At 35.1% G+C, this 14,445-nt stretch overlaps 1 protein-coding gene across 3 annotated transcripts in view; it reads right to left on the bottom strand.

Moving 5' to 3' along the window:
* The window catches only part of LOC108050690 (Down syndrome cell adhesion molecule-like protein Dscam2), a 94,360-nt gene extending 80,308 nt beyond the window's left edge, over positions 1-14,052 (bottom strand). For 2 of the 3 annotated variants that reach the window (XM_017132473.2, XM_017132476.2), the window contains exons 1-2: positions 13,900-14,052; positions 12,607-12,953 (exon numbers count right to left, since the gene is read on the bottom strand). In XM_017132473.2, the coding sequence (XP_016987962.1) occupies positions 12,607-12,700 (94 nt within the window). In that variant the 5' untranslated portion in view covers positions 12,701-12,953; positions 13,900-14,052. The other variant, XM_017132475.2, reaches the window with a different exon arrangement.
* Positions 14,053-14,445: the final 393 nt, after the last annotated feature.

Below are 14,445 nucleotides of genomic sequence, written 5' to 3'. Positions count from 1 at the left end.
AGTGCACCAGTAGCATCTGCGGCAATCTTCGGTTTATATTTAAATGTCTGGCAGAGACGCACGTGCAGCACTTCTTGCCTCTCCCTTCCACCCACTATTCCCTTCTCTTTCGCCATTCGTCTCTGTCAAGTGGCAGTGCATCTTCTCTCTCTATTCTTCCCCTTGCATCACCACCTCTCTTTCGCACCGCCAGTGCCACATTGCAGTTTGTCATTGTAGCAATTTCAATGTTGCGCTTGTCAATTTCGCTGTTTCTCATTCCTGCTTTCTCCCTCGAATGTGAATCCCCCTGCTAATATACCCACCCACCGCCCACTTAAACACCAATCCACCCCCATTCCCCCACATGTTGCTGTTGCTTTTTCCAGTTATTTTGCCACAGCAGCAGAAAAGCCACTTAAAGTAAGCGGCAGCAACACAAGATGCATGTTGCTAGTTGCAAGTTGTTGCTGGTTGACTTTTTTTGGATTCTACATGCAGAAGCATTTAAAAAAGTCCCTTCAAAATGATAATTCTCTGTATCTCTTAACTAGGAAATATTACCAAAAATATTTACCTATAAATCTGTGATGTGATATTCATGATAATAAATATCTAACAATTAGTACGTAATCAAACATTTGTTATATTTTTTTATACTACCACAATGTTTTTAACCTCTTTCAAATAATTTATTTTATTTGAAACTAATTCTAAGTTCTTTACAAAAAACAAAATTCAAACATTAAATAAAACAAACAAACAAACAGAAAAAGTAAAAAAGAATTCTATAAAAACCATTAATAATAAATAATATACCTTTTTAGTTCGCAATTTTTTTTTATCATAGAATCGTACACAAAAATGGCAGAGTTGACAATTTAGATAAGATCTTGCCGACTCTTCGAATAATTCTTCATTGCCGCACAGCATTTATTTGTGCTTAACTTCCCCCTCATTTTTTTCGAGACTGCACACAGACAATTTAATTTCAATGTCGCCGCAATTTTAAAAGAAATGCAACGGGGGAGAAAGTGGGGAAGTGGGGACGGCTCTCTTTGTCTTTGTCGCAGCGAGTGAGGGAAATAAATAGTTTTGTTTTGACACTCTTAAGGCGGAGATGTCAGCGGCGCATCTCCGGCTCCTTTCTCCACTTAATTCTCCGATCTTCTCTGTCCAGTTTCCCAGCTGGAGCTCCCAGAGTTTCCACCCTCACTCCACCCCAAAATGTACCCTCGCTGTTTGCGCGCCTGCATTTGACAAGTGGATTTAGCATTGGTGGCACTCAAACAGCAGAAGCTGACACACAAGCCCACAAAAAATGATAAACGAATTTGGTAATACCCTTTAAATCGAATATTAAAGATTGGCCTAAAATTAAAACCTGTTTGGGTTATTTTTTATATTTAAAATCTTACAACAAATGTGATAAAGAAAAGACATTCTGTTAATAAATTTATTTTATCATTTAATTTACACTTACAAATGTTCAAAAAATATAAAGATGTTTTAGTTTTCAATCTTTCAACATTATTCTCTGATACAATACATTCCCTATAATCTTTTTTACCCTTTAAAAGTGTAGAGAAATCAAGAGCTAGAGAACGAGGTTTACTAAACTGTTGGCCAACTGTTTTAGGCAGCTGCTGGAAGGCTTCTGCCACTCTGTGTTAGTTTTCTTTCCCCACTTTTTGTTCTTTTTTGTGAGATTTTTTGCGGTTTATAGGCGTTATGATTGGATGTTTTTTACTATTTGTGTTTGTGTGGGCGTGGCTGGCGCAACAAGTTGACAATTTTGCTGAATTCCATTTCCTTTTCTCTTGTTGTCTTGCTGTTTTTCCAATCTTCCGCTTTTTTCCGTTTGCTAATGACTTTTTAAGTGTCACAAGGCGGTGAAGAGAGTCTTCGGTCTTCAGTCTTTTCGTTATTCCCATTCTTCTCGCAATGCTTCGGTGATAAACATAAACTGACTAAGCAAAAGCAGCAACAACTACCGTTTTCCCACTGATTCTGAGCCACTTCTTACAACTCTTCTTGTATGTTCTTTTATTTTATTTATTACTCTGCTTGCGACATTCTTTTTACAGTTATAAATCAAGCGCAAGTCACGTACAGTGTTCATTACCTTTGAAGATTATAGAGAATGTTGCCAAAGAACAAATACTGTTAAGACTGTACTCGCCTTTTTAAGGGGGTCAACTTGTTACTAATATTAAAAAAATAAATTATTTTTAAATTTTTAAATCCCCAAATCAAGCTTAGGAAGTTAAGCGAGCAAAGTTGAGCTATAAATTTTTATTTTTCTGAGTAGTTATCGATCGTTGGCATTTTTTTTTTTACAGGTGCTGCCCTTAATTTTCACACCTTTTCCCGCTTTTCTGCTTGAACAGCTGCACTTCTATTCAGGTTCTCCCTCGTGTTTGTGTGCTGTAATAAACCCCATTTACACCGACAATTTTATGCTTTTGTTTATTGTTTGCTTTCTCTCCCAGAGTTCGGGTTCATTGTAAATTGGTAACGAACAAGTCAGGCTGAAAAAGCCAAAAACAGGGCCACATATAATTAGAAGGTGGGGCACGTCAACGCAATTGCTTAGAGCCTATTAAACATTTATACATTCCGCTAATAAGCAATAGGGAAGAATACCAAATATTGCAGTTTGTTTATTTTTTATTTCGCCGGCCACGAGGTGTAAAATTTTTCGCTTTTTATCCCCTCTTCTCGCTGGCTCATAAAAATCTACCAACAATGAATTAATTAGCATTCTAGGGAAATATTTTTTTACGCATTGCTGTAAAAAAGCGCAAATAAAAACATAGTAAAACCTCCAAATTGCATCCAGCTTTTTTGTGACTGAAATCTCGCAAATTTACCAAAAAGACGGTTTAATGTCTGTTAAATTGTTACGAAATTTAGTTTAGAACTTAGTATTTCAGACATATTATTTAAGAGTTCAATTAATGGTTTTCAATAAATGATTTTTCCATTTTTATTGGCCCAATAAAAGCATTGAGCGTTCATTAAATATGCATAAAAAGTGCAGATAATTTCTGGCTTTGCCAGTTAAATTTGCGCAAAAAAATAAAGACTTAAACCCGTAAAAGAAATTTGTATGAATAATTTACAAATATTTTCTTTGAGCCATTTTCAGCTCGCATAATTAAATTATTCTTTGTGCTCGGAAAAAACGTGAGCACTTTCAATAAATTTGTAGTTCTAATTAAACAAACAAAATAAACACACATTAAACGCAAATAAAAAGCAAAATATCAATGTAATATGTTTTATTTATCAATAATTTGCCAACAACCAAGGCAAACTTTTATCTTGGCAAATAAATAAATTAATTTGCTTATGTCTGGCATTAAAAAGGCTAAAGTGTCTGTTGCAAAGTCAATTCATTGAAATTTATCTGGTCTATTAAATATTTATGTAAACATTGACAAACACAACAATGTGGGCGGGATGGGGACTTGAAGGACATTCACAGACCCTGACAAACGCATCAAATTGTGCAAAATTAATTAAAATGCATTTCATTTTTGAAAGTTTACAGAAGATATGCTTTGGGGGCAAATTCGACAAGTTTGATACTCTTAAAATATTAAAAAACGGCATTGTATGATAACTCTAAAGTTATGAAAACTTTTTTTAATATAATTCTTTAAAATGTACAATGGTTTTGGTGCACTTATTTAAATTATTATATAAATCAACTAAGTAAATATTTGTTTATTGTTAAGTAAACCTGTCTGTTAAATAACTCTTTAAATTCTCTATAAATTTGAGTTGCCTGTAGATAGTGAAGCTACACCACCTTCACAAATGACAAATTAATTGAAATTAATTCATATTTAATAAGCTTTTGCCATCGGCAAAAAAGTGATATGCTTAAAGGTAGATTTAATTTTTTAATTTAGTGGATATTTTCGCGCCATCTTTTTGATATTTTTAACGCTCGTGCGTAATCAATTTTCAATTATGTGCAAAATTAATGGCAATCGTTCTGGAAACATGTTTCTCCCAGCTATTTAACCCACCATTGGCAGCTAACACTCTTGCCATTTCAACCCTCTGCTATCGTAAACTGACTTTTGATTGATTTTGTGGCACTATTTAAGCTTTTTTTTGGCTGGAATGTCTTTGGGGCACGCAACAGCGATTTTGCCCTAACCGCTTCGTCCTTGAAGTGTTAAGGATTATGCTGGTTAGCAGGAACATTTACCCCCAACAATCCCCTAGCCTTCCATTCGGAAAAGCAGACAAAGACAAATTCCTAGAGTAGATGGAAATCAAAGGACAAAACACAGACAGGAAAGTACGGGAGGGAAAAGGAGGTGGGGGCCCAACATATCGATGACTGCCAAGGTAGGGTGTTTAAATGGGAGGTTTACGGGTATTTTCCCCCCACACATTTTCCTAATGGCAATTGACATAATTACGCAAAGTAGTTCCTCTCCATTTCTGAGACTTTCACCAAGGGTAGGCAAAAGTTTTTGAACTTAGATTAGACCTGTGCCACAACACCTCCTCGTTTCCTTGCTATTCCACCTGCCTTTACCTTCAACATTGCCTCCTCAAAATGAAAATTAGGCTTTAAAATTGCCTTGGAGGCGTCTTTAAAATTTATTACTGCCTTTGCAGAAACTGAAATTCCCAACCATTTCCAAATTTATTCTGCCTGCTTGAATATTTTCCCGGCTTTTTGGAGGCCATACACTAAGAAAACCATGGCCAAATCATTAAATACAAAAAAAAGCTTGCCAATTTTAAAATATTATAACAAAGGTAAGACCATTTTTAAATATATATTTCTTAAAAAATAGTTTCTTTTAGTTTTGATTTTTATTTAATGTCGATTTAAATTTTTTGTTGAGTGTTTTCTTTCTCTCCAAAGGTAAGTGTAATGAAAATTACCTAAACAAAAATAGGGGGCGAGAAAATACAACTTAAGGAAGGAAGAAATGTTTGCCAGTCCGAAAAGCGAAAGAAAATCAGCCAAAAACAGAGGTTATAGTAGGAAACAAGAACAGAAACTTCACTTTTTGTTTGTTTGTCCTTGAATTTAGCTTTCTATAGCCGCAAAAGCCAACCCGAATTTCCCCAACTTCCCTAAAGTTATTATTACAAGCACATTTTCATTGCCAGACAAAGAAGGAGGAAAAATTCGGGGAGGGCAATGAGGGAAAAACCAAGTCAAATTGGCGCCGAAAAAATGTTTCGCATACATTTTCACTGGAAATTGATTTTTTTCGCCCACTTCTGCGTTGTCAATTGAATTCATGGCGTTTTATTTGCTTTCTTTCTTATTTTTATTCTGGTATTAATTTGGTTTAAAGAACCTGACACTCAAGCAAAGTTAAGAGATAAACAGCAGGTGATTAGCAAGGAGAAAAACCAATAAAAAGCTTTTTTTTTATATTGGGAAATCTGACAAAAACAAGAAATTGGGTATTTGATAAAAATAAATTTAATAAATATAATATTAATACACAACTTCTGTTAATACATCGATGCGATTGCATTAATTATTTATTTTTTTGACACTTCAAAATAAGCATAGATAATTTACACATTAATAAAGAAATTAATTAAAGAGGTGAATTCCATTTGATTTATAAGCATGTCTAATTGCCATCTAAGTTTGTCTTTTATTTTCTTTTGTCATCATAAACATAAATTGAAATTTTATCCGGCTCATAATTTACATTAATCATTTTGATCTTTAAACCCAGCTTAACAACAATTATTTAACGCATTCATAATTCATTTTTAATTTATGGGAGCAACTTTTCTCCACCCAAAATGCTCATCTTCTTACTGTTCTTCCGCATCTTGTGGATTAATTTAACCCTCAACTTGAACTCTCTCCTCCCGCTGGTTAAGAAAACTTTAAAGTTTTTAATTAAAAGCACATTGCTCTGTATTTCCATTTATAATCCAAAAATTATCAAGAGAAGAGAGCGGGGATAGAGCTGGGTTTATATTCCATTCATAGACTTTTATTGCCATTTCATGCGCTTCAATGAAACTCAATAAAAATACACATTTTTTCCCCCATTGAAAATGAAAGCCCATAGAAAAAGTTTAATACAAAAAAAATTTTAAATAAATCGAGGCTTGGGATGGAAGATGCAGAGAGTGCAATGAGTGTTATATAATAAATGCAAGCGACAAACAATGGATAGAAAAAATATTGGCGAAATGATTAAAAATGGAAATAAGCAAATGCAATTTTTTACACTTTTCCCGCAGGTTTTTTCACCATTCCCATTTTTTACTTGCCGTTTTCCGTTTGTGTTTTCTCTTTGATTCCGTAGTGAAATCAATTTTGTGCAATGCATAAAAAAATAAAAATATTCAGATGCAAAGTGAAATTAATAAAACACTTTTGGGGGTTGCCTGATCGATTCGTGAGGGTTGCAAATTTATATCCAGACTTTTTTTTTTAATTTCCAGTTTAAGAATTTATTATTTGTTCAAATATTTTTATCGAGTCTTAATTTGTGTCGGGCAAATGAGCATTACGAAGGGTGTTTTTTTGTATTTGGCTGACAGTCAGCAGCCGGATTGCAAATGAGTTTTTTACACTTGAGACGAAATTAAAACTTCAACTGTGGCCAAAGACAAAAACCCTTAAAACACAGCCACCCTTAGGATAAATCCTACCCCTCTTCGTCTCGATTGAACAAATGAAATGGAATGTTTGATTAGAAAAATGTTTTGCATAGCGTAAAATTTTATATTCCTTTTCTCGTTGGTTATGGGCGTGTCAAAAGGGGGGTTTTTAACCCCCGTGTGACGCCTTAAACGTTGAAACGAAATGCGTTTCACAAAAAAGGTTTTCACAGTTCATTTTGTGTAATTTCTACAATGTTGCTTTGCATTTTTCTCAGACAGAAAAGGAGAAGGGACACCCCCTTAACCCCCTAATCCCCCTTAACCCCCTGCTGCCGCCCCCTTCTCCCTTCAGACAGATGCACACAACCCTAAAAAAGCGAATTGATATGCTTGAGAAACCCGGTGAAAGTAACAAAAGCATAGGATTGGATTGGATTTTACCAAAGGGGAATTGCATTTTATTTTTTTTAGGTGGTGGAGTGGGTTAAGGGATGCACTGATTTCGGTGTCTTCAATTTTCCAGCAAGGGTTGGGCCGCAGGCAGCCACTGAACCACCGAACCACTGGGAAAACTTTACACCGCCGTTGTTGTCCTTTTCCCTGTTCAACTGCGAGACGAACAAATTCGAGTGCTAAACGATCGTTATGAGGTTTTAACCAGCCGAGGGGTTGCAGAGAGTTAAGGATTGTGCCTTTAGGATTTGACTGCGAAATTGAAACATTCAGATGAGGTCTAATTAATCTATTTATCTATTTGGGTTATAATATGTCCTTTACCGCTACAGTTATAGTATTCGAATTTATTATATGAAAGGCATCGTTATTGTTTTGTTATAAAGGAATGACAAATTTTTGAAAATTAAGGAACCTTTCCTTATCCTTATTGTAGCAAAAAGTTGGTATTAAGCCCCAAAATAAACTCTAAACTCCGCCATTTCCTAATGCGAATAACTTAATTTTCTTTTTCAATGGGTTAAAATATAATCATACTTATTTCTTAAGCACTTTACAAAGTCTTTTATGAAAGTCTGAGGATAAACCCCTTTTCAACTCAGACTCATCTCAGTTGATCTGGACTTGACCAACTTGTGCATAGATTCTCCCATCCACTTGGTCAAACCTTCTTCAAACTGAACCCTACTCGACCCTTAACCGCCTAAAGCCCCAGGTCCACTTAACCCGCTAACTCCAATCAACGAAAAACCAGTGGCGAAAAACAGTCAGCCATAAATTTATCAGCGAAACATGAAACGTGCGAGTGGAGAAAAAAAATATACTCAGATGCAGATACAGATACGTTTGTTCAGTTTGAGATACTCTGATAGCGATACCCAAAACAGATACAGATACGGATCCAGATAAAGATACATGCAAAAGCAATCAGTGTATTGACCACAACGATTTTTGACATGTTACGCATACAAATTAGAGCAGACTGCCCCTTCATTTTTCCCCATCTTTTTCTGATTTTTTTTCTCTTTGGCTCATTTGAAAGCGAAGAAGCAAAAAGCAATCCCCAATAAAGAAGCCAACAAAAGGCAAAAAAGGAGAGCCGAAAGCAGAAATCGACAAACAGAAGCCAAAGAAAAGTTGAAGCAGTTAAAGAAAGAATTATATATATAAATAAAAACAGCATGGGCAAAAAAACACGAATGGAAAAAGTGCTGAAAGGGGGAGAATAAGTAACGCAAAGTCCGAAAAAATAAACATACAAAAGAACCCACGACTTATACGATCGAAAATGCTCTTCAAAAGGCAGTAGTACAAAATACAGAATAAAGTTAAAAAACTGACAAATTTTAAGTAATTTCTTTCATAAAATGTATTTATATTTTTATTTTGTAAAGAATATATATTGACAAATTTTAAACAAAGCACTTTTTCGGCTCCCAAATGTAGAATTGTACGTTTTTTATTCTATTTTTTTATTGTATTCCTTTATTTTAGATATTTTTTTAAATCACAGGTAACTAAATTCTAAATAATATAAGATGAATTTTATCTGAGTAATACTTCCCTATAATCAAGAAATCCGAAGAGAAATTCAGCGGAGCAGAGCAAAAACTATTGGCCATCAAGTACCCACAACACAATCAATGCTAATGATCCAAAATGTCTTCAAGACGAATTCCACCGAATCCAATTCCAGTAGCCAACGCAATTAGCCAAAGGTGAGAAAGGTGAGGGGATTTTCAGGTGAGGCTTGGCCAGTAATTCAGGCGTGACAATCGCTGCTGAGTTGGTCAAGAAATGCCATCACGTCAAGCGCGACCCCCTGGCGTTTTTCCAGCGAGTTCGATTGTCCACAACGCATTTGGAATGCAAAAAAAATATTTTTAAATACGGCACAGAACGTACAGAATATATGGCGAGTTAATTAAAATTCAAAAGCTGTTGAGTCAGTAGCTTCTAGACAGCTTTAGCAAACCTGCAGCAGTTGGAATGCAAATACAGTTACAACAATCAGGAGATTAATCAACATTTATTGATATTCAAAAGCAATTTTCTATCAACGATTCATGCAAATATTTACAAAAATTAATGTTTCACATACACTGAATCGTCAAAGCGAAGAAATTAATTGGCTTGGTGTCACAAAAACTATAAAAATAATAAAATAATATAATAAAAACGGAAAGCAAAACCCCCACCAAAACTTTAGAAAAATATTTATTTTCTGCAAATGTTCGCGAAAATTTTTCTGTAACTAAATCCAATGACGAGGTCGTTTGGGGGTTAAACAAAAAAAGCGCTAGCTTCGTCATCAGTCAGCAAATATTATTGAATTTTTATTTATTATTTTATTGTGTTCGACACGCGCTATCTGTGTGAGCACCATCATTTAAATGTTGAGGAACTCTGGCTGCATTTTGGATGTGTGTGGAAGTTGTTTAAACAGCTGCGAGCTTAAATCCGCCACCCACCTCAAAAAAAAAAATTAAAGTGCATTACATAACTACAAATATACGAACCGAGAGATATAAATTCTCCGCATGCGAGTATAAATTCCATATGCCAAAGCATCAAAACAAAAATGAGTACTGCTTTTTTGTTAGTTTTACTCTACCAAAATAAAACTTTGAGGGATTTTGCGGAGCTGCAGTTGTTAGATAGATATTTTGGTGAACATACGCTAAATTTTGGAACAATTTAAAGTCTTTCCAGCAAGGGATGAAGATAGATATATTAGTTCATATCTTATGTACTTTATATCAGTTCTTGATTTATATTCCGTATGCGACAGAATTGATTTCAAAACTGTGTATATTTTATTTCTTATTTTCGATAGCAGCTTACAGTTTTATTGTCTACAAACTTTACAGACCCTTTCAAAACCATTGTCACTGCTTTTAGAATATATGCTCAATAAATGCTGGCAAGCATTGACATTTTCATTTATTTTAACTCATACCATTGCTTATCAATATTTCCACAACAGACACTGAACTTCTACCATACTAAACTAATTTATTGTATCAAAATCACCTTTGAATCCAGTGCCTCTGGCCATCTCTTTTCCACTTTTCCATGCAATCCAACTTTGATTTTGCAAATGCAAATTGTGAATATATAAATTTTCCTCTGCAGGAAAAGCGCTTCCATTTTTACTGCATCTGTTGCTAAGCTCCATCTCTTTCAGCTCCACTCTACCTGACTCTTTTTGCACCCCCTTTCCCCCTCTTCCAGCTCTTTCACTCTTTTTTGGGGCAACACACTTCCGCACACGTCGCTGAATTTTGCACGTAAAAAATGTTTGAAACAAACAAAATATTTGTTTAATTTATTTTAATTTCAAAGTTGCAGCAGTTGCAGATATTTTTGGATAGCGGAAAGGGGGCAAAGTGTGTGTGTGGAAAAGGATACGGCGTAGGGGAAAAACCAACTACAATAACAACTCTGGAAAAGTGAGAAAAACTAAGCCACAATCATAATTCACGCGCTGAAAACACCAACAGAAAAGCAGGAAAATGGAGAGGAACAAGAAGTTTTTGAAGCCAGGCACTTGGAAAAGCCAGGAAATGAAATGAATGTAAAAAAAACTCAAAGGGAAAACGGTGTGGAAAAAGGGAAAAGGGCGACAGTTAGCAGGTAGACAGACGAAAATAAAAACCAAAGGCAAAGGAAATAAACATAAAAACCCCAGAAAACGTACACAAATTGTTGCAAAGAACCTTTCGAGCACTTCTTAAGCAAAATCCTGCCCTTCTTCATAAGCATCGGATTGCACACACACTGAATTTTCCGAGGAAAACTCAACCAAATTGGAAGGCACTTTAAGGATCAACAGGAAAAATATCGAGAAAATGAATGCCTCGGCGGAGAAAAATAAAATCACAAGTGCTGCCTAAAAATATAGAAATAAAATGGGGCTTGGAAAATGCGGTTTATATATCGTATTATTTAATTAGTTTAGGATTCCTTGAAAAATATTTAATGTGGTTTTTAAAAGCATAAGTGTGTTTTGCACACAAAACATATAAACTAATATTTCGTCTAATTTGGCATTACCTCCCAATTATTCATCTTAAGCCGCAAAAGTTCTTCAATTTTCCCATTCCTCGTTGCTAATATTTTAATGTCTTTTTAATGCCAGTGCCAGCATTTAACCCCTCACCCCTGGAAGTATTCCCTCTCGGCCGCTGTCATCAAATCTACTAATGCCCCCGAGTCGAGCAATTCCCCAGAAGCTTGAGGCCAAAAAACCTCCGCAGAGAGTTCATTGATTTCTGATTCTGGCGACTTTTTGAGTCGAGAACTCAACTTTTACGAGTAGTTCCTATAAACGCGTAAAAGAACGCGTGTCAAAGGCCCAATTAAGATGTCAAATCAACACGTTTTATTTATTAAATGATTACGCACACAAAACACAAACAGAAAATGCGCGAAGCACCATAAAGTTAATGGTGCAATATATCTTTTGAGGGGGGAAAACTCAGAGGAACTACCCCCAACTAATCACAGACAAATTAATAAAGGTTGCTCCCCTTTTGGAGTTCCCTTGACCGAATTGCCCGATTGAGTGGATATAATTCACATTTAAATTTAGACCCAGCCCCAGTTCTTTAAGTATTAAAAAGCATTTTGTAAGCAAAGTATTATATGTGAGAGGGGAAAAACTTTGTTGAAGCGTGCCAAACCAAAGTTTTCTTATATCCTACAATGTCTCCCTGCTTTCCACCTTCTATTGTGCCACTTTTCTTCGCGACAGTGAATATGCTCCTATAATACACAAGTATATCTTGATTTTTAAATATTCTTGTAACTAATTGGATATCACTATTTTGAAATTTTTATATATTTGTGAAGTAAAAGAGGAATATAATTAAACAGTAAATAAATAAATAATCCTCTTTTGTCCCAGTTCGATTTATGGAATAGTGACTGTACTTTAAGTTGAGATTCAATATCGGGGCTCTTGCTCACAGTAAATGCTGCCAATTGACAGGAGCCAAAGTGAGTGAAACAATGAGGGGGGTGTGGAAAATCGGGTGGAAAATTGGGGAGGCTTGAGTATCAGATAAAAAAGTTTATGCTGACGTCAAGCTGCAACAACAAAGATCAACAAAAAACTAAAGTGACGTCGCAAGGTGACAACAGCAAAAGCGACAAGGAAAAAACGGGGGTAAAGTGCTAAGGGAAAACGGGGAGCTGTCATAAACAGGGGAAGTCAAAGGAGGAGCCGAAAGTTTTAATTGATTTCTTATATGCGTGTGCCAAAAATAAAAAAACGAACAAGGATAAGATTAAACATTTTGTGGATAGGATATTGCCAAAAAATGGGGTATAGAATTGGCGTTTCTTATAAACAAAAACAATTTAATCTCTGGTTCATGGTTCATGGAATAAAACGAAAACAAATATTTAATCATAAAGAAATATCAATAAATTATGTCTATAAATTTGTTGTTCTTTTCTGAAATCAAATTCTAGTATAATACCATTAATTTCAGAAGTACGTGGTATAATCAGTGGTAAAAAAAACACAACAAAGTAAATTGAACTCACCGATAAGAAATAAGTGCCAAATATTTAGCGCCGCTCTCCTCGCACACCTGCTTTCGACTATTGCCGTCTCCGTCATGGCCGTTTTTCGCCTCATATTGTCACTTCGTTTATGTTTTATCTGCTAGTTTTCCTCGTTTTTTTGGGGGCGCTATAGCTACTTCCGACTTTCGTTAGCAAAAATATGTTTCTTCCAATGGTAACTGCTTCTTGTAGCTTCTTCTAGCTGCTGCAGTTGTTGTTGTTGCAACGCTCCATTGCGTTGGTAAATGTTTTTTTATTTATATTATAATATTTGTTATTTATTGCACATGAGATTTTGAATGGGATTTAAAAACGAAGAAGAACAACTGAAAAAAGTTAAGAATATGATAGTTGATTAGAACTTAATTTGAAAATCTAGAGCGCTTTATTGTTTTTTTGCATTTTAATGTTTGGTGATTTGTTGTTATGATCTTAAATATGTTTTTTTATTGTATACTGTTTCTTAGGGGTTTGCAAATAAGTTAATATTTTAGTATCCTTGGGAGACTTTAGAGAGTAAAATTTTGTGGTATTTAGGACGTTGTTTTATTTGGCACTGTTTGCTTGGGGCTTATAAAAGACTTATGCCAAGATCTTTAATGTTTTCCTTGGCTGTGAAGATTTTCCCTTCATTATTTATTATATTTTTAGTGTTTGTTTTAAGCATTTATCACATTAAATTAGGGTAAGAATTTTAAGAACTTTTAACAATTCTTGTTTATATCTTTCAATTCCTCTTTGTCACTTTATCCTTATCTTTGCTTCACCTTTTCTACCTCTCCTTTTTTTCACAGTTGTAATTGCAATTACACTTCACACTATTTCGTAGTTGTTTTACTTCAGAGTTACAACATGTTTTTATTGTTGTTGTATTTTTGAGCAGGTAAGAAAATCACTTAAAAGGTTTCCAAGAAACCTACACTAAGACACGTTAACACACACAGACACAGTGGAAGGGGCAAACCTGTTTTCCAGGTAAATAGGTAAAGGTGTGCGAGTGCGAGCTGGACAGAGCGATCGCAAGAGATCGCGGAGATGGAGAACGAGAGAGACAGAGACAGAGATGACGCAGATGCTGTGTTTTTTCTTATTTCTTTCAGCTTATCTTGGTTTTTTTATTTAAGATTTTACTGTTATTTGTTTAAGATAACTTTTTATTTAACATATTTTTGTGTTTGTTTCTTGAATTCTATGCCTTTGAAAGCTTACTTGTATATGTCAATATAAAACACTCACTTTGCACCTTAAAATGGGTTTAATTTTATTTTATACCTTAAACTTAGTATTTTCTATTTATTTTGTAGCAATATTTTAGAGTTGTTGTGGTTGTTGTTGCTTGCACACACGCGAAAATCGGAGGAAAACGCGGAAAACTCAGCGACGACGCGCACTCAATTTGTTTCCAAGCGTTCGATTCGAAAATGGAAAACACACAGAGAAAGAGAAATGAAATTTCAAGCCACAAGCCACGCGGTTCGACGTGGACGTTCGATTCGAACATGTATGAAGACAGCGAAAGCGGTTAACAGCGATGTTAGCCTGGGCTTAAGCCGCAATCAACCGGTTAACAGTGGTTTGTATGGAGCTAGCATGTGCGAGCGCAGCCATTTATCGGTTAACAGAGGTTCGAACGGGCTTGATGTTCGAATGCCGTTGCACAAGAAATACACTCTTTTTTGTAGAGCGCTCTCTTATAAAATTCTCTTTACCCTTAACAGATCACGTTTTGTTTGTCAAAATTCTTCTTAACTAAAAACGATAAAGAAATGGTCACAATAAACATATAACTAAATTAATAAAATAATCATAACTAGCTTT

Source organism: Drosophila rhopaloa, unplaced genomic scaffold (assembly GCF_018152115.1).
Source record: "Drosophila rhopaloa isolate 14029-0021.01 unplaced genomic scaffold, ASM1815211v1 contig_2, whole genome shotgun sequence".
Classification (NCBI taxonomy): domain Eukaryota; kingdom Metazoa; phylum Arthropoda; class Insecta; order Diptera; family Drosophilidae; genus Drosophila; species Drosophila rhopaloa.
The sequence above is the reverse complement of the archived record's forward strand: the minus strand, read 5'-3'. Positions and strand labels throughout refer to the sequence as shown.